This window comes from Pantherophis guttatus, chromosome 8 (genome assembly GCF_059756535.1).
Source record: "Pantherophis guttatus breed Tessera chromosome 8, ASM5975653v1, whole genome shotgun sequence".
Classification (NCBI taxonomy): domain Eukaryota; kingdom Metazoa; phylum Chordata; class Lepidosauria; order Squamata; family Colubridae; genus Pantherophis; species Pantherophis guttatus.
The window spans coordinates 29,627,664-29,651,751 of record NC_142070.1 but is presented as its reverse complement, the minus strand read 5'-3'; the positions used below and the strand labels follow the sequence as shown (position 1 = coordinate 29,651,751).

The 24,088-nt window shown below is 38.5% G+C and overlaps 1 protein-coding gene and 1 long non-coding RNA gene across 5 annotated transcripts in view; one reads left to right on the top strand and one right to left on the bottom strand.

The window, feature by feature from the left end:
* Positions 1–17,906, top strand: part of LOC117654663 (uncharacterized) — a 48,856-nt gene extending 30,950 nt beyond the window's left edge. Inside the window, exon 4 of the long non-coding RNA XR_004588354.2 lies at positions 17,656–17,906. This is a non-coding gene — a long non-coding RNA (uncharacterized LOC117654663). The remainder of the gene's footprint in view (positions 1–17,655) is intronic.
* The window catches only part of TTC29 (tetratricopeptide repeat domain 29), a 108,174-nt gene that overhangs the window by 3,232 nt on the left and 80,854 nt on the right, over positions 1–24,088 (bottom strand). The window contains exon 11 of one of the 4 annotated variants that reach the window (XM_034401488.3): positions 22,439–22,563. The exons of the other annotated variants lie outside the window; for them this stretch is intronic. Coding sequence (XP_034257379.1) covers positions 22,553–22,563 — 11 coding nt within the window. The 3' untranslated portion in view covers positions 22,439–22,552. Of the gene's footprint in view, positions 1–22,438; positions 22,564–24,088 lie in introns of those variants that run through there. 4 annotated transcript variants of the gene reach the window in all.

Below are 24,088 nucleotides of genomic sequence, written 5' to 3'. Positions count from 1 at the left end.
GAGTTGCTGTGAATTGAAGTTTCTCAGCCTTTATCCAGTTGATTTGTTTGTGTATATTCCAAACTGAACTGATTTCCTGCTGAGCTTCATAAAGTCTAGCTTACTGATCAAAATAAGAGTTGTTCTTGGAAATTTCTGTCCCTCGGTTAAGAACCCTATCCTTTAATTCTGTAACTACAATCACATCATGTATGAGAGGTTGATAGAGCAAAAACCCAATTATACAAGGAAGAAGCAGCAGATTCCAGAAATTTGTCCTAATAATCACTTGAGCAAAATAGTGAAAGGAATTCTGTTTTATGTATATAAAATGCATAAGTTATCTGCTTTCACTCTCTCTACAAGTATTGGTTGTCATAAAAGGTATTTCCTAAGCAAGACTTAGGGAAATCTATGAGAAATTAAAATGATTGTGTAGTTTTAAAATATTTTTTTGTGGCGGATAAGAACATTTTGTATTGGGGTTCACCAATATAAAAATGTCATTGCAAAATATTTTTCAGCTGCAACAGCCTAGTCAGCAGGAGCAGTAGCAGTAACAGTCTGGCTTTCAGAATTTGTGCCTCTAGTGCTTTCCAGTCTCAGGACTAAAAGTCCAACATTTTAATATTTTCTAAAGATGCAGATTACAAAGCAAATGAAAGCTGTAAGACTCAAGTCCTGCTCTGCTCTGCTCTGCTCTCCTCAGAATCACCTGTATTTGGTTTTAATCATTCTGTCATGGAATTCAGGGTTTGTTATAATAGCTTCAATTGTTTTGGAGACTTTGACAGCCATTATAGCCCTCAGGATTTCTAGGGTGTTCAACTCACATTTCAACTCCTTATAGATTAAAATGTAAAGGTTCTTCAAACCTAGCAATTGCCCACTTTGAGTTTTTTTTAAAAAATGGAAATGTAAAAAAAAAAAAGAAGAAGGAAGCAATATATTTTTTTAAAAAAATACATATGTTTAAAGATGCAACCCAAACAGTTATTATTTTAAGATTATTTTTTAAATACATGGTCTTGTGCTTTTTTAAAAGCACGTCTTACAATTTAACATTGTATATGGGCATTTTGTATTAAATGATCAACTTTCTGACAGTGCAGAAGTGGACAAGCACATCTAATGGAATAATAGCCTGCAGGGTTTAGCTAACTGATATACGAATGTAATCAACCTTTGTGATGTCTATTCAGAAGCAATCTCCTTAGCTTTCAAGTGTATCATATATTTCAGCACAGAAAGCTGTGTGAAGAAAATCTCTGCAGACTACACAGATACAATATGGTCTTCATATCTCTACAGTGAGTTTGTGTTCATTTTGAGGTTAAATTTAAGGTAATAGCTACTGTATATTCATGTAAGCTGAGAAAACCATTTGATTTGTTGAAGAAATGTTACTTTAGTTACCAAGGGCCCTATTCTGTAATTTTGACACAGTTTTTTATGCAGTTCATTGTGTCCTCTTTTTTTAAGAGAATGTGCCAAATAAACATTGTCTCTATAACAAAATTTTATAAAGCCCATTTACTTTATCTTCTAAAGCATTTGTTTTCAAGTTATTAATAATATTTATATGCCTAGTAATTAATAAGACACAATATATTGATCAATAGAAGGAATAAAGTTAGGAACATTATTCTGGGAAGTTTTCCTACCCATTGAAATTCATGAGAATTGTACAAAGCCCAGCTGTATAAAGAAAATTTCTGTGTGAAGTGGTGGATATGTTTCTCCCATATTTTATTTTATTCTCTTGAGTTAATGAAAAACAGAAATGCAATAGGATATACAGTTCTTGTCATCTGAATTATGTCAATCCTGGTCAAGTTCTATGCAATGTATTAAACATACATTCTATGTTAGTATAATATATGTTAGTATAAAAATATCACGTATATGATTTGCATCTATGCTTATTGAAACAATAACTCAGAAACTAAGAAATCATGTAGTCTGCAGTGAGGCAAATTGAGTTATATAAAATGAATGTCAAAATCTTAGATGTGGTCCTACTATCCTCAAATAAAATACATTATAATATATATTATAAAAGTACCCTTAGTTATTGTTTTAATTTCTGTTAAAAGCTTTTTGTGTATAAGACTTATATGTGCATAATTTTATGACTCAAGAAATTGTGTATGTTTGTGTTCTTTCTCTACAGAGAGAGAGAGAGAGAGACAGAATGAGAGAAAGAGAGAGAGAGAGAGAGAGAGAATGAGAGAGATTCATTTTGGAAAAGGGGAAAGAAGAAAAAAGATAAGATAAAGGGATGAAGAAAGATTTATTTCAGAATTTCTGTCAGATGCAAACTCTAGTAAACAAATTTAAGATGTCTTGCTTGGTGCTGGTGGAAGAAATTATAATCTCCCCTATCTACCTTTTAATTTTGAGTGAAACCATTGGTTTTCTTGGTAATGAGATTATAAATATCTGCAATGTTTTATATTATTATCAAACAAGGTACTTTTTTGAGGATTGAGGATATTCAGATCCCTAACTGTTTGTTTAGGGAATCTGTCCAAACAACCAGTTAAGATTTAATTTTTCTTAAGTATGTATTGCTTACTCCAATTCTTAGGTAAAAATTGCTTACTCCAATTTTAGTAGTTTTAATTTTATATCCTGCATTATTGTGGTCGCAGTATTCCATCGAAACCTCAAAAATTTCCATTTTTTTGAAAATTCAATGTCTTGTGATTTGGTCAATTTTATATGGAATTTATTCCCAATGATTCTCCCCCCTCCGCCCCCTCCCCGTTTAAACCGGTAATTGAGTTCCTAAACCTCTGCTAAAGCTCCTACTGAAATAACACACAGCTATCAGAGAAAGCGAATCCTCTGTCCTGTAAGGTACAGGAATTAGATCTAAATAGAAATTTTTGAGAAATGGAGAAGAGATGGATTGGCATGGAATATAGATAGGTAGGATGGAACAATAAGGTGGCTGTGATTGCCAGTTTTTTGTATCTTCACCAGTATTTTGATCAGAAGAGTACATATGTAAAAAAGGAGTCTATTCCAAGAAACAAAATGAAGATATTGCCAAAGAACTGGAGGTCTATCACAATCCTCCGGCAAAAGATTTACATTTGTCTGGTAATACAAATAGGTCAATCTTGAGTTGCCCTGCATAATTTGATGAAGGCAATCACCGACAGATACAATTTCCATTCATAGGTGTTTATTTGATTATGACTAAACTGGTCTGCAAAAATATTATCACTACCAGACATGAAATGCCAAGATAGAAATGGTGTGGATCAATTGACCAATATCAAATCTTTGGCATCAGTTTAAAAGAAAGGTGTACTTTTGTCTCATCTTACTTTATATACTTCTAGCTTGGCTATGGTGACAGCTTTGTTTTAAAGTACTTTCAAAACTAAAGAGACTAAAAAAGGTGACCTCAATGGATATATACAAGATCTGTCGCTAGAATGACAAAGGGTGAAATGTGTTTTAAATTTACAGCAAGCAAATAGCATGGAAATAAGCTTCTGATTCAGATTTAGAGGCATTAGTGACAAGAATATGCACTGAGGAAGAAAGGATGAAAGTAATACTTCTAGTGGCATTACCTGAAATCAGCCAACAGCAGAGAGATTTTTTGATAATGATTGGATGACAAAGGTGATCTGTCTTACATCTGTGCCTCAAGAAGAATGGATACTGTGCCTGGAGAAAATGTATTCTAACATAAGTGAAGGAAACAAGTAAATTTGCAATCACTGCGTACCCCAATAACTGAAACGTTACAGTTTCCAACTTGGGTTAGGTTGACTTATTTGAAAAGTGACTTATCTGGTGATGTGTAGGATGAGGTGACTACCTCACCTTATCAATTGTGAGGGAAGAAAAAAAAGACTTCTCAAATTGATCTAGATATTAAGGCAGTGTAGAAGATGAGAACGTGGAATTTGTGGTGAGACAGCACAACACATAAACAGAAATAAAAATCCTAGTGCAAATTTTTGACTTGATATTGTTAAGTGCTTCTACAGAGATTGCAATTTTCTAAAGTTCTTCACTTACCTGAACTTCCCAGAGATTTGTGCAAATTCCAAAGTTTAATCTGAGGTTGTAGGGAATGATGGTAGTTCCATGCTTTTTCTAATGTTGATTACCAGATTTCCGTGGTGGCGCAGTAGTTAGAATGCAATTTTGCAGGCTAATTCTGCCAACTGCCAGTAGTTTGATTCTCAACTGCTTAAGATCCTCCATCCTCCCTAAAGTGGTAAAATGAGGGCCCAGATTGTTGGGGACAAGATGCTGACTCTGTAAACTGCTTAGACAGGGCTGTAAAACACTGTGAAACAGTACATAAGTCTAAGTGCTATTGCTATTCTGATGAATCCTGTCTAACGTTTTAAATGACCAACTCTTCTATTTCCGATAGAGGAAAAGCTGGAGTATCTCATTTTGTAAATAACTTGGCATTTCTCCCTTATGAGGATGTGTACTAGCAGTATTGCATGAGAAGCTGTTTTCATTTATAGTGATATAGAATGACAGCCTGGCATGATGTAGATTGACAGACAGGCATAACTGTTAGTCTACATTCACAACATGTTTTGAAAGATTTGTAAAGTTTCAGTTCAGTTCAGTTCTGTGTTGTCTAGGTGTTACATTTTGTATGCAGATAATTCTACACTCTGTATGGTTGCCGCCTAAAACCTTTTCCCTCATAGCTCTTTTCTGGTCTTTCTCCATTAATCCTAAACTTTTGATGCATAAAAGTATTGTACAATGTGGAGGTCTTCCTGGATTGACAGCTCCTGCTCAATGATCTGGTACACACATTGTGCCTTCTTACATGACAGGCCCTTCATATAGTCGCCATGCCCTAATCACCTCAGTTTATCTACTGAAATGTGCTTTAATGGGGCTGCCTTAAAGACCACCTAAAACTTCAGCAGGTCCATAATGCAATGGCATAGGCAGTGATGGACAGTATATTCATGTAACAGCTTTGTTTCATGAGCTGCACTGATTCTCAGTACACTAGTGGGTGTACTTCAAGGTACTGGTTGTTATCTATAAAGCTCTTCATGGCATAAGGTGTGGCTGCTTGACATCTGCTTCAAATCTATCTCCCACAGTATCTCCTGGTCAATCCAATCTGACAGGGTTGGAACGCTGTGTATTACCTCAATTAAAAAATACCATCTATCACAATCCTGGAAGCACATTTTCTCTGTAGTAGCACTTGCCCACTGCAATGAGATTCCCCTGAGATTTAGATGGTCCCTACCCTGCTTGAATTTTGAAGTACCTTGAAGACTTGGTTCTTTGACATGAGTGAGTGAAGCCTCTTGGATTATGTGGGTTTTTGTTTTGTTTTTGTAGTTTATTAGCAATAGCAATAGCACTTACTTATATACCACTTATATACATATATACATATATACATATACACATACACACACACACACACACACACACACACACACACACACACGCACATATATATATATATATATGTCTTTGGTTATTCGGGTTTTCTCCCGCGTAAAATTGGAATTGTCTTGGCGACGTTTCGACGAAGTCTCATTTGTCATCTTCAGGCTGGTGCTTTCGGCTTCGTGCTTCTAGGAGCAATGTGTGATCGCAGCTGTTTCTTCCTTTTAACTGTTAGTGGGGGTGTGAACTGATTGGGTCGGAGCTTTGCTGTGTTCTGATTGGGTGGAGGTGTGTTCTGATTGGGTGGGGGCTTGGCTGTGCTCTGATTGGATGGGGGGTTGGATGTGCTCTGATTGGATGGGGGTGTGTTCTGTTTGGGTGGGGGCTTGGTTGTGCTTGGGTTAGTCTGAGTTGCAGGGGGATTTGAGCCAAGACACTAATCTCCAGAGCAAAATGCTTAGCTGACGAACAACACCTAAAAACCAAACTACACACTCTCACTAACGTACTAACATCCAATGGATTCCAAAGAAATAAGATTACGAACCTAATCCAAAAAGAAACCCCCACTAAAATCCAAGACAGAGAACAAGAAAATGGCAAAGCCCTCCTCCCATACATAAAAGGCACCACAGACAGAATCAGCAAGATCCTCCACAAACACAACATCAAGACAGCATTCTGCACAAACCGAAAAATATCCACCATCCTAAGGAACTCCAAAGACAAAATTGAGTTAGAAAATCAAGGAGTATATGAAATCCCATGCACCACCTGCCCCACCACATACATCGGACAAACCAACAGAAGAATAAGTGCACGCATTGAAGAACACAAGAACTCAGTCAGAAAAGAGGAACCAACTTCTTCCCTGGTCCAACACCTTAAAGCCACAGGACATGAAATTGACTTTAAAAAGACCAGAACTATCGCCAAAACTGAACACTTTAACAACAGAATAATCAGAGAAGCCATCAAGATAGAAAAATACCCACACAGCATGAATAAATGAGATGATACCTCCCGCCTACCAGCCATTTGGAAACCCGCCCTTATTGACAAACGAGTCCCTAACACGAGGAATGACACCAGACCCACAGTCACGAGGGCCACACAGGATGTCACCACCACACATCCACGCGGAAAGCAGACTCAAACACACACCGATGATGAGGCACGACCACGGACCAGAAGCCAGACCTCAGCTGCATCATTAGCCACTTTAAACCCCTCCAATCCATACATGAAGCAGACTGACACCCACCATGAAGATGTGGCATGACCACGAATGTGAAGCCAAACAACAGCAATGCAGCTCACCAGCTCAAATCCCCCTGCAACTCAGACTAACCCGAGCACAACCAAGCCCCCACCCAAACAGAATACACCCCCAGCCAATCAGAGCACAGCCAACCCCCCCATCCAATCAGAGCATAGCCAAGCCCCCAACCAATCAGAACACACCCCCACCCAATCAGAACACAGCCAAGCTCCCACCCAATCAGTTCACACCCCCACTGGCAGTTAAAAGGAAGAAACAGCTGCAATCACACATTGCTCCTAGAAGCACGAAGCCGAAAGCACCAGCCTGAAGATGACGAATGAGACTTCGTCAAAACGTCGCCAAGACATTTCCAATTTTACGCGGGAGAAAACCCGAATAACCAAAGACCTACATACAAACACCCACGAAAACCTCAGAAAACACACACACACACATATATGTGTCTTCTCAAGTTTTTGCGGGTGTGTGTATGTAAAAAGTTAAAATCTCAGGTGTTTTCCCGCATCATTAAAAGTCTGTTAGTTAAAATGCTTAAAATCCTGGCTAAAATCCCATCTTAAAATCCTCCAAAATCCCAGATTTTAAGGTGGGATTTTAGCCAGGATTTTAAGCATTTTAACTACAGACTTTTAATGACGTGGGAAAACACCCGAGATTTTAACTTTTTACATGAGCTGTCCAGAATTGTTGGAAAAGTAGCTATAATAAAATATAATAATAAATATAATAAAAATCTCTTTTATGTACCCTGAGAGTGTATGCACCAAGACAAATTCCTTGTGTGTCCAATCATACTTGGCCAATAAAAAATTCTATTCTATTCTATTCTATTCTATTCTATTCTATTCTATTCTATTCTATTCTATTCTATTCTATTCTATTCTATTCTATTCCACTTTACTCTACTCTACTCTACTCTACTCTACTCTACTCTACTCTACTCTACTCTACTCTATTCTATAAAATACAAGCAGAAAGTGAGGCAAAGAGGCTTCGGAGGTAGGAATATTAAGCAAGTTAAGCCTCACTTTCTTTTATTTCTTATACTCTTATATACTGTACATATATAAAATCACATGCTGGTTTTGTATATATTTTCACTTGTATTTCATATTAAATCATGCTACTTTATTAGGATAAGTATCATAGCATCAGGAATAAAATCCCTAATTTGTTTTAACTATCTGCTATGTATGTGTTTCTATCAGCTCTGTCTTGATCCAGCCTCTGACAGAAACATCTTAGTTGACATCTGACAAATGATATTACTGCTGTACATGCCATCATCAATTCCAAAAGCCTCCTGGCATGGTTTGGAATCAAATAATGTTTGTGAAATATGTGTGGTGTGATACTTTATTGGAAGAAAAATATGCCGAATAGTTTTTACCTGGAACTTTTTTGCTTTGATATAGGAGTTCTCAGCTGTAACCTCTAAGATACTTATAAACATGCCTCTAAAAATATAAATAAACTTTGGACTTAATTTGTTTTAATCAAATATATCTCATCCAAATATTCAAAGAAAATTTAAATATAGAAACTTGTCTAAATGCTTTTTGTAATTACAGGAGGTATATTGCAAAGAGCCCTAGTTCTGAAGCAGCTGAGGTCTTTTCTTTACAGCAATATCCTCAGCTAGAATGAGGGAATTCCTCTATTCCAGTTTTATGAATTTGGCAAATGAGTCAATTTCATCCAAAATGCCTTCCACAAAAGATGGATTATAAATGATGGCTGTTGCTCATTGGTACTTTTGCGCCACACCTAGTGCTAGTTATTTTGGTGGGGAGTGAGGGGGACAGGGGAGAAGAGAGAGAGAGAGAGATGACAAGATGTAAAAAACTGAGAAAAGTATAAGATGATCTGGGTTTGGAGGAGCGGCTTGTTTGTTTTATTAGCTGAGAACATGATCCATGGGAAAATAAAATGAACAACATATGTTGTGCACAAATTTAGCTGCTCTGATAGGGAGATGAATTGGGACACACTTTTGGACTGTAGTGTAGTCCAAAAGAAACTTGGAATTGATGTATAACTTCTCAAATTGTAACTATCAAGAGAATATTAATTAAAGCATTTCATATTACAGCCTTCTTTAAAACTGCATCTTTTCTAAACAAAGCTTGATTTGTTTTAGGGTTTCAGATAACCAATGTGTGAATGAAAGAGGATGCTCCTACCTTAGAGCCATATAAACCAGTTAAATTTTACATGGGTTTTACTAAATTTTACTAGGTTGCTTTGATAGCTAGACAGATGAAAGCTATAGTTTAATTTAAGTCCATTAGGGCCACTGCTGAAGGTTACAGTTTATTTCAGGAACTCCAGTCATGGAATTTAAAGTTTTCCCGCTGAAGAGACTATATGGAATATATTTTTCACAAATATATTGAGAAAGGCACTAGACAGGATGCGACTACCTATAAACTTGAAGCTTCTTGTGCTGCGAGATTCCCCTCTCTCGCAGGCCTGGCCCTCTATGTTATCGAGGGCCCACCTTAATGACGGATCTTGGGACCCCGAGAGGTGGCATGTCGCAAAAAGGGGATTGAGGGGTTTTTTAAAGACTTTTTTAATTAGACTTTTAAGGGGTTCTGAGGGTGGGGGAGGTTATGTGGGTTTGGGGGAAAACCCACGGGGGTTGGAGACCAGTCCGGCTGCTACTAATGGTGCCGTAGGGGGTACGGACTCTGGGGGAAAGGGGACTGTTAGAATGCCCTCTAGTGAGGGCTTTTCTATTAGCACGCTGAGTGGGAGGGGCAGGTATGGCGGGAGCAGGGGGCCATATCATGTGGTGGGGGCACGTGCTCGCTATCTCCGAGCGATTGCGTGCCCCGGTCCCCTTAGCTCTTCCCGTTCCCCAGGCTGCTTAGAGTCTCAGCGCCCGAGTCTCCGACTGATGTTATGTAATGCCAGGTCCGTAGTAAATAAAGCCCCCCTCATTTGTGATCTTATTCAAGAGGGGGGAGCGGACCTGGCAGGTATCACGGAGACCTGGTTGGGCCATGAGGGGGGAGTTCCCCTCGTGGAGATGTGCCCATCAGGCTTCTGTGCATTTCATCAGCCGAGAGCTCAGGGCAGGGGTGGGGGGGTGGCGGTCATTTTAAAAGAAGGTCTTGATCCGAGGGAGACCACTGTACCTCAGATAGCCGGATGTGAGTCCCTTTTTGTGAAGTGGGGTCGTGGGGTGCAGATGGGTCTGTTGATCACGTACCTGGCTCCCTGCCACGTGGCAACGACCCTGCCCGAACTCCTCAATGTTATAGCCGAGGTGGCGGCTGATACCCCCAGACTTGTGGTCATGGGGGATTTCAACCTGCCATCCATCGGTGAGACATCTGAGGTAGCTCGGGAGTTCATGGCTTCCATGACGGCCATGGACCTGACCCAAGTAATTCACGGCCCTACTCATATGGGGACACACACTCTGGACTTAGTTTTTATCTCTGGTCAGTGGTTGAGTGGCCTTGATATAGGGGATGTAGCTATTGAACCCTTGTCATGGTCTGACCACTCGCTCCTTCGACTTGACTTTCTGACCGCCGTACCCCGTCGCAGGGAGGCGGAACCGACCAGGTGGTTCCGCCCCAGGCGCCTGATGGACCCTGATAGGTTCCAGATGGAGCTTGGGCCATTTCCTGAGACTCTAGCTCATGACTCGGCTGACGACCTGGTGGCCGCCTGGGATAGGGCGGCTGCCGGGGCTTTGGACCGGGTCGTGCCTTTGCGGCCTCTGACCCGGCACCGAACTCACTTAGCTCCTTGGTTTTCCGAGGAGCTGAGGGTGATGAAGCGCCGGAAAAGATGCCTAGAGAGCGGTTGGAGGGCCAGTCGTTCCGAGTCTGACTTGACACTGGTAAGGTCTCATATTAAGACCTACCTAGTGGCGATAAAAGCGGCGAAATCTAGCTATTTTGCCGCTCTTATTGCGTCATCAGATAACCGCCCAGCCGCCCTGTTTAGGGTGACCCGCTCCCTCCTCCATCTGGGAGCGCGGGAGGACCCCTTGCAGGGCCGAGCTGAGGATTTTGTACAGTATCTGGATGATAAAATAACTCAGATTCGGGAAGACTTGGCCGCCGACTGGGTTAGTTCAGACGAGACGACTGAGGCAGGCCTTGAGAGTGTTATCTGGGAGGAGTTCGATCCTGTGGCTCCCGAGGACGTGGACAGGATCTTGGGGCGGCTGAACGCAACCACATGTTTATTGGACCCGTGTCCCTCCTGGTTGGTGCTGGCTTCCCGGGAGGTTACACGAGGCTGGCTCCAGGGGATTATTAACGCTTCTTTGAGCGAGGGTGTCCTGCCGGCCGCCTTGAAAGAGGCGGTGGTGAGGCCTCTCCTCAAGAAGCCATCCCTGGACCCGGCTGTTTTGGCTAACTATCGTCCAGTCTCCAACCTTCGCTTTATTGCGAAGGTTGTTGAGAGTGTGGTGGCACGACAGCTTCCCCAGTACCTGGATGAAGCTGTCTATCTGGATCCGCTCCAGTCCGGCTTCAGACCTGGGTACAGCACGGAAACGGCATTGGTCGCGTTGGTGGATGATCTCTGGAGAGCCCGGGATAGGGGTTCTTCCTCTATCCTGGTCCTATTAGACCTCTCAGCGGCTTTTGATACCATCGACCATGGTATCATGTTGCGCCGGCTGGAGGGACTGGGAGTGGGGGGCACCGTTTTGCGGTGGTTCTCCTCCTATCTCTCCGACCGGTCGCAATCCGTGTTGACAGGGGGGCAGCGGTCGACCCCAAGGCGCCTTGTTTGTGGGGTGCCGCAAGGGTCGGTCCTCTCGCCCCTCCTGTTCAACATTTATGTGAAGCCGCTGGGTGAGATCATCCGTGGTTTTGGGGTGGAGTTCCATCAGTACGCTGATGATACTCAGCTGTACATTTCCACCCCAGACCATCCCAATGATGCCTTGGAAGTGATGTCCCAGTGCCTGGAGGCCGTGCAGGTCTGGATGGGGAGAAACAGGCTTCGACTCAACCCTTCCAAGACCGAGTGGCTGTGGCTGCCGGCGTCCCGGTATAGCCAGCTGACGCCATCGCTGGTTATTGGGGGCGAATCATTGGCCCCCACGGAGAGGGCCCGCAACTTGGGTGTCCTCCTGGATGCGCGGCTGTCTTTAGAAGGGCATATGACAGCCGTGGCCAGGGGGGCTTTTTGTCAGGTTCGCCTGATACGCCAGTTGCGCCCCTTTCTGGACCGGGACTCCCTACGCACGGTCACTCAAGCACTCGTCACTTCTCGTCTGGACTATTGTAACGCTCTCTACATGGGGCTCCCCTTGGGGTACACCCGGAGGCTCCAACTGGTGCAGAATGCGGCTGCGCGGGGGATTATGGGAGCGACGGGGCGCTCCCATGTGACTCCTCTCCTGCGCGAGCTGCATTGGCTTCCGGTGGACTTCCGGGTGCGCTTCAAGGTGTTGGTGATCACCTTTAAAGCGCTCCATGGCTTAGGGCCAGGGTACTTACGGGTCCGCCTTCTGCCACCAATAGCCTCCCACCGGCCGGTTCGCTCCCACAGAGAGGGCCTCCTCAGGGTGCCGTCGGCCAGACAATGCCGGCTGACGACCCCCAGGAGGAGAGCCTTCTCTGTGGTGGCACCTACCCTATGGAACAATCTACCCCCAGAGATACGAGTGATCTCCGACCTTCGGATTTTTCGTTGGGCCCTAAAAACTTATTTTTTCCAGTTAGCCGGTCTGTCTTGATTTTAGGGTTAGTTTTAAAATTTTAATATTGATTTTAAATTGACAAGTTTTAAATTATAGGCCAAATTTATAAATTATTTTAACTTTATTTTTTAACTGTGATGTTTTGTATAGATGTTTTTATCTTGGCTGTTCACCGCCCTGAGTCCGAAAGGAGAAGGGCGGTATAGAAATTTGAATAAAGTAAAGTAAAGTAAAGTACATTGTTTTTACAATAAATATGAATTAATGAATTTTCAGAAAAAAATATATGTGACGGCTTGGAGGAAGCTGTGATATTTCTTAATGCAAATTTAAAATGAAGATAGAGAAATTCAAGATAGAGAAATAATAATAAAAAAGAATGTATTTTCTCAGAGCTGCAAAACTAGTTGTGTACAGTTATAGGTCTTGGATCTGATGCATCAGGGATCACAATAGCCTGCCTTGTAATGAGCATTTTTAGTTATTTGGGTATTTAGAGTAGTAAGATAAGTCTGAACCACATATGTCAGGAATTTTGTGCAATATTCCACATTAAAAAAATACTTGGCACATGTACAAAGCTGTTATCCAAAAAGCTCACTGAACTTAGCTGACTACTCCCTGAAGAACAGTTTGCATGACATTTTAGCTAAAGAAAGCTATAAAAATAAACTGCAGTGTTGTTTTTTGGAAATGGTTCAGTAATGTTACTGTCTTTATTGTAGCAGAAAGCCTTCCATATATTCCTGCTGATCACAAGAATAACAGTGGTTAAAAATGCTAATAATCTGATGCATTTCAATTTTCAGTCTTTTAAATTTTTTCATCATTGATCTCATTGGACGCAATTAGAAATAATATACCAGTATTTAGTAAAATACACCCCAATTAATTGAACTGGTATCTTGAAAGCCCTAATATATTCTTGCTTCTATTCTTAAATTTCCCAATCTGCAGTTTTTAGAATTCCCACATAAATCACAGTACGTATTTACAAAATACAAAATTCAGCAAACATAAATTATATATTAAAGCCCAAAAGACCAATTATTAAAGAAGTTAAAAATAGGATATTTACTTCTCTACTCCAAAATTACAAAAACTGTCTCTAATATAAATTCTTATTTCAAGACTTGAGTATTTATTAAAGTGCTGGATTATTTGGATTATTTGACTGCTTAAGTTACAAAATATTTCAAACTGAGGAAGACGCATTTATATAAACATAATACCAAAAAATTGAAAGCATGTGATTTCCACTCATATAATTTAACAGTCTTTATATTTTGTGAGCAGGATTTATCAATAGAATTTAAAACAGATTACATTTTCAAAACATATTTATTTTCAAAAGGCAAATTTTCAAAAGGCAAATTTTATTCAGTTATAATCCCAGGTTTTCAATTCATTTCAGTACATAAAAATGCAATTTCCAGCTTGACAAGAACATGTATCCTTGGCCTGCAGAGATCTCATTTTTGTAGATCTTATTTATTTATTTACCACATTACTTAAGCAGATAAGTGACTACAAAGATCTCTTCCATTATTCCTTACCTTTTCAAAAAATGCTGAATTAAGAAAAAAAATCCCAAACTCTCTGTACACATATGAGAGCCTAGTAAATCAAGGAGATGTTTGCCAAGGGTAATTCATATTATTTTTACAATAATAAAAACAATCAATTACAAACATTCACAATCAATTATAATCACAAGTACAAAAAACAAAACAAAACAAAAAAGAAGCATTTAATCAAATGACAAAATAGGAATGAGATAACAATTGCTTGAGGCTTAACAAACAAATGGGCACTAGGTGAATATTGCGAGAAGAGCATTGCAGGCATGTAATGCCATCACAAAAAAGGCCTTGTTCCCTGGAGCTGAAGGAATTAGGCAGCAGATGATGCAAGAAAAAACAGCTTTACTTGCTTCCACAAGACAAAGTCACTATCAATATATTAGTTACCAAGGTACCATGTTTTCCCGAAAATAAGACCCTGTCTTATATTTTTTTGAACCCTGAAATAAGTGCTTGGCCTTATTGCCATGCGCTCAAAAGCCCGATTGGGCTTATTATCAGGGGATGTCTTATTTTGGGGGAAACAGGGTATATAGAACAATAATCTCTCTCAACATAAGATAGCTTTTGATTTTCTTTCTTAATACATAATAAATACTGAGTTCTAAAACATATCTGATTTGAAAGTCTGACTGAAGGAATAGATATATTCCCAAGGGCAAGGTATGCAAATAAAACTAAGTAAATTATAATCTGAAACAACTGCTATTTCCAAAAGAAAGGAAAAGAAATGTCAGTGTATATCCAGCATAGAATGCTGTACAAGCAAAATTCCCAATATGTTATTACAAACTGTGACTTGATTTCATAAAATAGGCATAGGAAAACAAAGGAAAAAATGATGTTGGTGGGCTTTTCCTTTACCATCTGTGGAACCTATTGTAACTATGAAACCATGATGGAAATATTAGAGCTGCTATGCCTGGAAAAAAAAATGCAATGATCATTTCATTCTTCCTGTCTTTTAATGCTCCAGGGTTTTGGAGACAAATAGGAGCAATAAGTTCATTTTGCAGAATTAATGCTGTAATTCTTTATCATAAGAGCAAAGCATTACCTCAATCTGATTTTTCTACAAAATGATTCAAAGTATTTTTAATGATGGCCCTAATTTGTTAACACCTCTTAAATTATTAATCCGCCTTTATATTCAAGTAGTTATTGCATGTCACAACAATGTATCTATGCAAAGAAATTTAATAGTATTTTCTGCATATCAGAAAAAGGCTTGTTCTACAAGATGCTATTAAAATTGATAATGAGCTAAATATTTGCTATAACAAAAGCTAAAATTACTGTATCAATCAACCTGAATGCTCTTATTCAAAACCTCATTAGCTTTTTCTATGTTTAAGTTGCATATTTGTTTTTACATATACCTCAAGTCTTTTATTGTTTGTCTTAAAACATCCACCTTTTGCTATTTTCAATAGCAATACGAATATTTTATGTTTTGTAAATAAACTGTATTATGAAATGCAGAACATATATAGAAAACCACTATGATGAGCAACACTTTTCAAGTCCTAGGACATGCTTAGCTATTTCAATGGGGAAAAAAATGAGAAAAATAAGAATATAGTGCTTTCAGATACATGTTTCCTATTTGTTAGCTTTGTTTATTCTAGATAAATTTATCTGCCAACAAATATGAAATACATGTCTGAAAGTACTATATTCTTATTTTCCCCATTATATTTTCCCATTTAAATGGCTAAGTATGTCCTAGCACTAGAACTGTAGAACTAAAATTGCCCACTAAATATAACAGGACACATATTAGGTTGAATAAAAGCAAAACAAGTAGGGAGGAAAATTTGGCAGCTGCCCTGTTAGAAAAGAACAATCCGAAGGAGCTTCTTGGAGGAGAAGAAAAACATCTTCTTCTTCCTCAGGGAAAAAACAATCCAGTTGCCTTTTGAAAAAGCACCTTTGGGTCAAAAGAATGGAGACTAAAGCGATAGCAACAGAAAATGAACACTTGCCATAGATGGTAGGGTTCTACCTCAATAACAGGTTTGTTATTCCCCTTGCCATGAAATATGGTTAAGTGGAATCAAGATGAATCAAAGTATAAGAGATTGTGCCAAATTATTGTGTGAACTAATCTGTCGTGGCTTTTATAGAGATAAATCTTTTTCTTTTACTATCTAGTAGTTTGGATGATCCAACATATATTGTACATTTGGATTCAAAAAAATTGATACAGTCCCTCACCAACTGCTTCTGAGCAAACTCAGTGGGATAACAGATTATGGTCTGTCATAGACTAAGTAACTAGTTAAAGAACAAGAAGCAAAATTTTCTAATTGGAGAGACATACAAAGTATGATTCTAGGACGTACAATACAATGGACCAGAGCATTTAAATGTTTAAATAAATGACCTCGAATTAGGAGAAGACAGAGAAGTGGTGAAGTTTGCCGATGATGAATAATAATGAATAAAATGTTCAGAGTAATAAAGCAAAAGTATGGTTGCAGAGAATTACAAAAGTATTACTTTAAATCAGATAAATGGGTATAAAAATGAAAAACTTTATTAACAAATGCATATTGGTCTAAAAAAATTCCAAGCTTTACATTAATTGCATCTGAGATGACAGTGACTGGTGGAAAGAATCTTGCAATTATAGCAGATAGTCTGATAGTTCATGAAACTATCTGTCCACATAGTTTCAGTTCAGAAAAGAAAGTTAAAGGAAAGTTACCTACCAGTATGCTAATGCTTTATATCGCTCTATAGTAAAATCACACTTGGGGTACCAATTCTAGTCACTACAGAATGTAGAAAGCTACATTATGGAGGTAGAAAAGATGCAAAAACTGCAAGCAAAATTACTAGCAATTTACCTACAAGGTGAGACTATAGTGATTGGATATATTAGCTTGGACCAAAAATGGTTAAGGGAAGAAATGCTTAAAAATAAGAATTTTACTCTGTTAAGACTTCAAGATCACCCACTGAAAATAAATACAGGGAAATTTTGGATTGGGAGCAGGTTCATCTAAAGCCTTGCAGCATTAAGCTCAACAACTGTTCTTCCATACTGTCCCTAAGCAAGTCTTCTGTGGAGCAGAGCAGTAAAATCTCTTGTGCTTTGTAGGTACAAGAATATTGTTTTAAAATAAATTAGAGATAAATGAAAATATGGGGAAGCTATATTTAGTGATTATCCTATTTGAAGTATATAAAATTAAATTTGAAATTACATAATTCCTCTTAGAAATATGTTTTCTTCTGTTGAGCATTTTATTATTTGAAATTTCAAGGCAAATTGCATATAATTATGATCTTTTTCTGCTTGCTTGGCAGATCATTCTTCATAACTGTTACTATTAGGATAAGTAGCTAGTAATTAGCTTTGTAATACGTTCTATACCGCTGTCAGTTACATTCAGCATTGTAATGAGTCAGAACAGTCTAGCCTTATGACACTACAGATCTACCTTACGTAATATTAAAACAATAAACATGAACAGTAGAGCAGAAGAACACTTGATGTGTGAACTTGCCAAAGAACTCCCATTCTTCGGCATCAATTCCTAACCATAACAATGCCAAAGTGAAGAAAGAGTATTAATACCATGACACAAATAGTGTCATCACAAAAGTTCCATTCTTCATACTTACTTCACAATTTCATGCACAAGTATACAAAAATGGATTTGCTTTACAATTTCACTTATTTTCCTCTTTAATTTTTACCCCTGCAGATGTCGATGCTCCCATCTCATGTTAGACCTAGGATGGATGGATGGATGGATGCATGTTCACCATAATTCTGAAGTCAACACAAGATGACTAAAGCAACATTATCCAGTAGCATTTTCCAGTCTAGAAAAATGCCTCCTAAATTTTTCATATAAATAATTAGATTAACTAGTCTGAAAATTCTGCAGTCTCACTACTTTATCTGAAAGTTAAGATAATACACATGAATCTTTGTTGGAAGTGAAACATTTAATAGTTACTGCTGTGTGATTTTTTTTTTTTTAAAAAAAAACCTTCCCTAAACAGGATTATAACTTTGGAGGCAAGGGCTAAATTGTTTGAGATGATTATGCCTGTCCAAAGAATCCTTAATATCCAGCAATAGATATTTCTACTCTGGCTATGGTGCTAGATCAACATGAGAAACATATACAGGCGTGTTATCTGAATTCGCAAGAAAACGATGGCAGGGAGAGGAATTTTGTTGATTACACGAGATAATTATGTAGTGAAGCATAATTGATTCATATTTTTCTTCTCTCAGTAATAATACGGTAAAATACCATAATTTATGGAGACAGAAAAATAGGTTTTTTTGTAGATAGAGGTACATTACTGTGAGGATTTGGCAGGCCCTCATTAGGAGTATCGGAAAAAGCATTGGGGCTTAGAGAAAAACCAAACTCATATTCTCATCCTTTCAGCAACAGAGTGAGCCTTGATCCATGAAAAAAAGCCAAGATTTAAGACAATATAATTTTCACAACGATGACAAGCAGAATGTAGCTGTTACTACAGGATGATCTGCTAGTTGTTAATAAGAAAAAAAAAGTGAGTTTGTCACTGGTCTTTGCAGGTTCTTAATAGAACTTAGATTACCAACCTGAATAAACTGAAATACAAATTTAATTTTTACATATGTATAATGTATAATGTATAAAATGGAAAGCCTTACTAGATATCTATATTTAAAGCATTTTTGTCAGAAAAAAATAACATAAATAGGAATATTCTAATTTTATTTAGCTACAAAGATGAACATATATTTGTTTGCCAATTTCTGCCAATTTTATTTATTTCTTTATCCAAGCTCTACAAATACTACACTAGTATCTTCAAGAATAGATCTGGTCGGTAAGAGCTCCAATTTTTTTTTTTTTTTTTTTTTTTGCCCCAATTCAATTATTGCATTCTTGAACTGCAATGTATTCATTTGTGGGCACTGAGTCAGCCAGTGGGAGGGTATTGATTGGAATATAATGTCATGTGAAGCAGTGAGAGTAAGATGAATAAGTGTTTGCTGCTTAACGGGTTGGTATTAAGTAGGTGGGAATGGCTTCTAATTAGCCCCAAATTGCTGTGTTTCACAGTTTTCCTTCTTTCCCTCCTCCTATGGCCACCAGCTGCCAATCTCCCTCTCATTTTTTTTTTCAAATTTTGTATGTGGAGTTCATTGCTCACTGCAGTGCAAGCCTTTGTTTTAAAAAGAGGGCTCCTAGGGTCTCAGCTGCTGGGGTACAGCTTGCTGCCTGCGATGAGTAGCAACTGTCAGTTTATTTTATCTCAGTCTTTTCATCATTCTGCTGAAACTGGTCGAGTGAAACCACCTGAGAGACCTGAGGATTCAGTACCTACAAGTCATTAGCCAGGACTGCTTAGTCTCTCCCTACACAGCAAGTCAACTGAATACAGCCTAAAATACAGTCCACATTAACCCTATTGTTTCCACGATACTTTATTCTGCAAGGGCATCTCTTCTTTAATATATCTAAAATGAAAATTAGAAATGTTTCCAGTAGTAATTAATAGCATGCAAGATCAGCAATCAATGTTGGCTTCTCACGTCGGGATTCTGATTTTCTGTGCATAATCGAATCACCCAATGTTTATCACAGCAAAATTTAGTTTAATTTACATTATGGGAGAATGCTAACATTAATTTTGCTGGAGCATTCTTTATCAAATTAGGCATTCATTTATATAAATTATGTACTATAATGTAAGAAACGAAAAGTTTATTTACAGATCAGCTACATTTTCTATCTACACTTTTTTGATTCTGGTTTCGATCTTTGCAGGGGATCAAAAAAACTGACCTCACATGTTGCTTTTTACATTAATATTAGCTATTCTTTTGCAATTAGTTTCTTGACAAACTGTGCATAAAGGCAACAACTGATATCTTTATTCCCATCAGAGTTTAACAATACAGAAAATGAAAAGTGTGATGTCTCTTGCTTAGTATGAAATGTTAAAAGAAAGGGACCCAGCATTTTTCTATAAACATATGCATATACGTATTTTACTGTAACCATGAAGAAATTAGTAGGTAGGTAATTGTAAGATATCTCAGCTATGTGTTGGCCCAGGTGACTTGACTTTCAAAAAATATCACCTAAAATTTACATTTTCTTAACAAGGCCTTTGGGGAGATCACATTTTAGATAACCAGCTCACTTGTTTTGGTTCATCCAATATAATTTTTATATAATAAAAGAGACATAAATAAAATATATGTGTGCATTGTGCATTCACTCCAACACACAGGCATCATTAAATATTAAATATCACCCAATGTGCTCTAGGATTGAAATACCAGGAAGAAACTGGTTTAGGGTTTGGAGATGGCCTAGTGGGCAGCAGCAGAGTATTTATTATTTCACAGATTTAAGGTGATAGCCTCATTCTGGGAAAGCACAGTTCACAACATTGTGTTCTAGTTTGTTTTTCTTCAAAAATGTTCTAAGTCATTTGGAACAAGCCTGAGATTTTCTGAAATAAATGAGGACGTTAGAATCTTTAGCCATGGATATCACTTTAATAAAAAGCCTAACCAATAATGATTAGACAATATAATCTGTCCAAAACTTTGGGCCAATTCAAATGTTTCTATAGATCTATGTTTGAATCCTCTATAGTTGCTTCCGAACATCTCTTACTGCCTGTACTCTTTGCATATAGATCAACCATTCCATCAATTATATGTTAAATGTTGAGTGTGGAAGTCCTACAAAATGAAAGTACAGAAAGGCTAGCCCAATTGTTTGGATGAACTTATTCCTACTCTGCCCAAATGAGTAAGTTCCATGCATTTGATCTAAACTCTTCTTTCTAATGAATGTTCTTACATTTTCCATCATGGGCAAAAGAGAAGCACATCCCTCATTGCTCAAGAATAGAAAAATGTAAAAGAAATGAACTGGCTGAAGATATTATTATGGAGGACAAAGTAATTTGTATAGGAGAAGAAATGGGAATTGATTATTGTTTTTGCCAAAGGATGGGGAAGGAATAAGTATAAGAAATGTAAAAAGAAAGAAAGAGGGAATAGCAGAAATAGAAAAAGAAAATGGTCATGAGTCATTCCTTGCTTTCCCTCTGGATTATTTTTCATTTTCTCTGTGGATTATTAGACTTTATACACAAAAAAAATAAAGACATGCTCCTCAGAAAGAAGTGGGAGAAAAGTTTGTTCTTCATTTCTTTCTTTTTTTTAGTGTTTATTTATTTATTTATTTATTTATTTATTTATTTATTTATTTATTTATTTATTTATTTATTCAATTTATATACTGCCCTTCTCCTAGTGGACTCAGGGCGGTGCACAGCCAGAACTAAAATACATAACAATACAAAATTTAAAATTAATTAAAAGAATTATATACTTTGGCCCGAATTAAAACAATGCGAATTAAAACCCATTAACAGATTAAAACTAAACAATTAAAACAATTAAAAACTAAAAAAGGGGACGGGCTTCACGCCAGCCCTGCTTGCTGGAAAAGAAGAGTTTTCAGGGCACGGCGAAAGACCCGGAGATCCAATATCCTTCTTATCTCCGGGGGCAAATTGTTCCAGAGGGCAGGAGCTGCCACAGAGAAGGCCCTCCCCCTGGGGGTCACCAGCCAACATTGCCTGGCTGACGGCACCCTGAGGAGTCCCTCTCTGTGGGAGCGTACTGGTCGGTGGGAGGCTATCGGCGGCAGAAGGCGGTCCCGCCTGGGCGTGTTGATTGCTAACACACCCAGAGGGCACCAAACTACTAAAGAAATGTACTAATGTTTCACCATGTAAAGACAAAATTATAAATGAAGCATACAACAGATGAAAGAACTTAAAAAATGTAAAGATAAAGTATTTAATTATAAGATATAAAAAAGGACAGGTGATGTTTTAATGTTCACAAGAAAGTAGCAAAAAGGACATATTATAATTAAAATGAGAATAACTATTTTTTTTTTTTACAAAAAGGAAGTACAAAATATCAGGCTAATAATTAGTAATGTTTAAACACATAGTGAAATAATAGAGTCCAAGACATGCCTCTGAATATAAAATTGTGTTTTTCCTTCATAATTTTGCTGGACCATTAGAAATCTCCCTCCCACCCCAATATAGCAGCAGCGGTATCTTGAGTATATTTTCTTTCCTTTTATATATAATTTTTCTTAAGGATTTTGATTATAATAATCAAACTAAACTTAAGGTAGAATAGAAAATGGAGAGTAGAATATGTTTTCAAACTTATTCTGAAGGTCTTAGCTCAGAAGAATTAATGAGTAATTTCCAAAAGTTATTAAAAAGTGAGGTTTACAAATTTGATTTCTTTTTAAAATCTCTGCCATGGTTGTGAGCAAATTGGCTAATCTCCTTATCTCTTGGCACTCAAATGCAAGGAAAACTGCTATCCTCCAGTCTCCTTGCAGGGAGCAGCCATCTGGAGCATATGTGGATGACTTCCTCTCATCTCTTTATTTGGAGAGTTTAAAGGAACCAGTCTACTCAGACGTTTCTTGGTTTTTATTGTGGTCATTTTCTACTTTCACAGAGCTGTCTCAGTTTGCCATACTTCTCCCAGAAATCCAGCATATTTTTTCGTTTTCTGGTAAGTGGGATGAGCTACAGTATGTCTAGATAAAAATTCAGAAATGAAACTGAAAGTCAGTTGCAAAAAAATATTTAATGAAAATTGCAATTGACTTTAAATGTTATTTTCACACTAGTTTATGTGGTCTATATCTCCCAAACTATATACTATCCTGGGTTTCCCCGAAAATAAGACCAGGTCTTATTTTGTTCTGGGCCCCAAAATAAGCACTAGGACTTATTTTCGTGGGTGTGTATCATTTTCCCCCCATGTACAGGAGACCCACTTCTGCTTGCTCGCAGCAGGGCAGGAGGCCGCATGGGGTGCTAGTGCTGCCGCTGCATGGCAGGGTGTGTGTGAAACTGCCTCACGTGCCCCATACCGGCTTACCTCAGGGCCCCAGCAGCCAGGCCACCCATGCCCCAACACCTGCCTCACCTCATGGTAGCGGCTTCAACAACCCCGTCCAGCAGAACCCTGCGTGGCTGCCAGACTACTTCTACTTGCTCATGGCCGCAATGGAGCAGGAGGCTGAGCGACGTGCCCGGTGCTGCAGCTACCAGGCAAGGTGGGGATGGAGCTTTACCACACACCTCACACTGGCTTACCTCAGGGCCCCCACAGCCAGGCCATCCACATCCCAACATGAGCCTTGTCTCTCAGCCGCGGCACCAACACACCACTCAGCCTCCTGGCCACAAGCAAGCAGAAGAAGTGAACCAGTGACTATGTGGGTTCCTGTTGCACATGGCTGTTGATGCTGCCATTGCGAGGCAGCTATCGAGACATGGATGACCCAACTGCGGGGGCCCTGAGGTAAGCCGGTGCAGGGCACATGGGACAGCTCCACCAGCACCCTGTCTCGCCTTGTGGCCGTGGCACCATGAGCAACCAGATGGAATGGGTGGCCGGCCAGTTGCGCAGGCTCTTAAGTAGGGTTTATTTTGGGGGGTAGGGCTTATATTGGGCGCACACATAAATGTATTTTAGGCGAAACAGGGTACTAAAGCTTTCCTGTTTTTCTGTGTGTAACCAGAAAACAGGGCACTGCAGGGCAACTATTTTTCAACCAAGATATCTGACATGGGCTAACTTACAGAATGCATCTAAAATCCAGGAGTCATGAATCCCATAGAATTAAAATTTGGCAAACTCTATAAAATATATACATATATAAAGCATATATATGAACTAAAACATAAAGGAAGTAAGTTGCTTTTTCCTTTTTAGCAAAAAGGAGAATGTTATGAGTTACTGGCAAATGATATTATTTTCCTATTTAAACATTTAAAACTATGATTGGTTGAAGAAACTCTTTCACTGAAACAACATCAACTTCAATCATATTAATCTTATTAATAAGAGAAGTAATTAGTGGACATATGCAATACCTATAATCCAAAACTAAAGTATACAGGTAGTCCTTGAATTATGACCACAACTGAACCCAGAATTTCTGTTGCTAAGTGAGACATTTGTTAAATGAATTTTGTCCCATTTTTATGGCCTTTCTTGTCACAGTTGTTAAGTGAATCACTGCAGTTGTTAAATTATTGACAACATTGTTA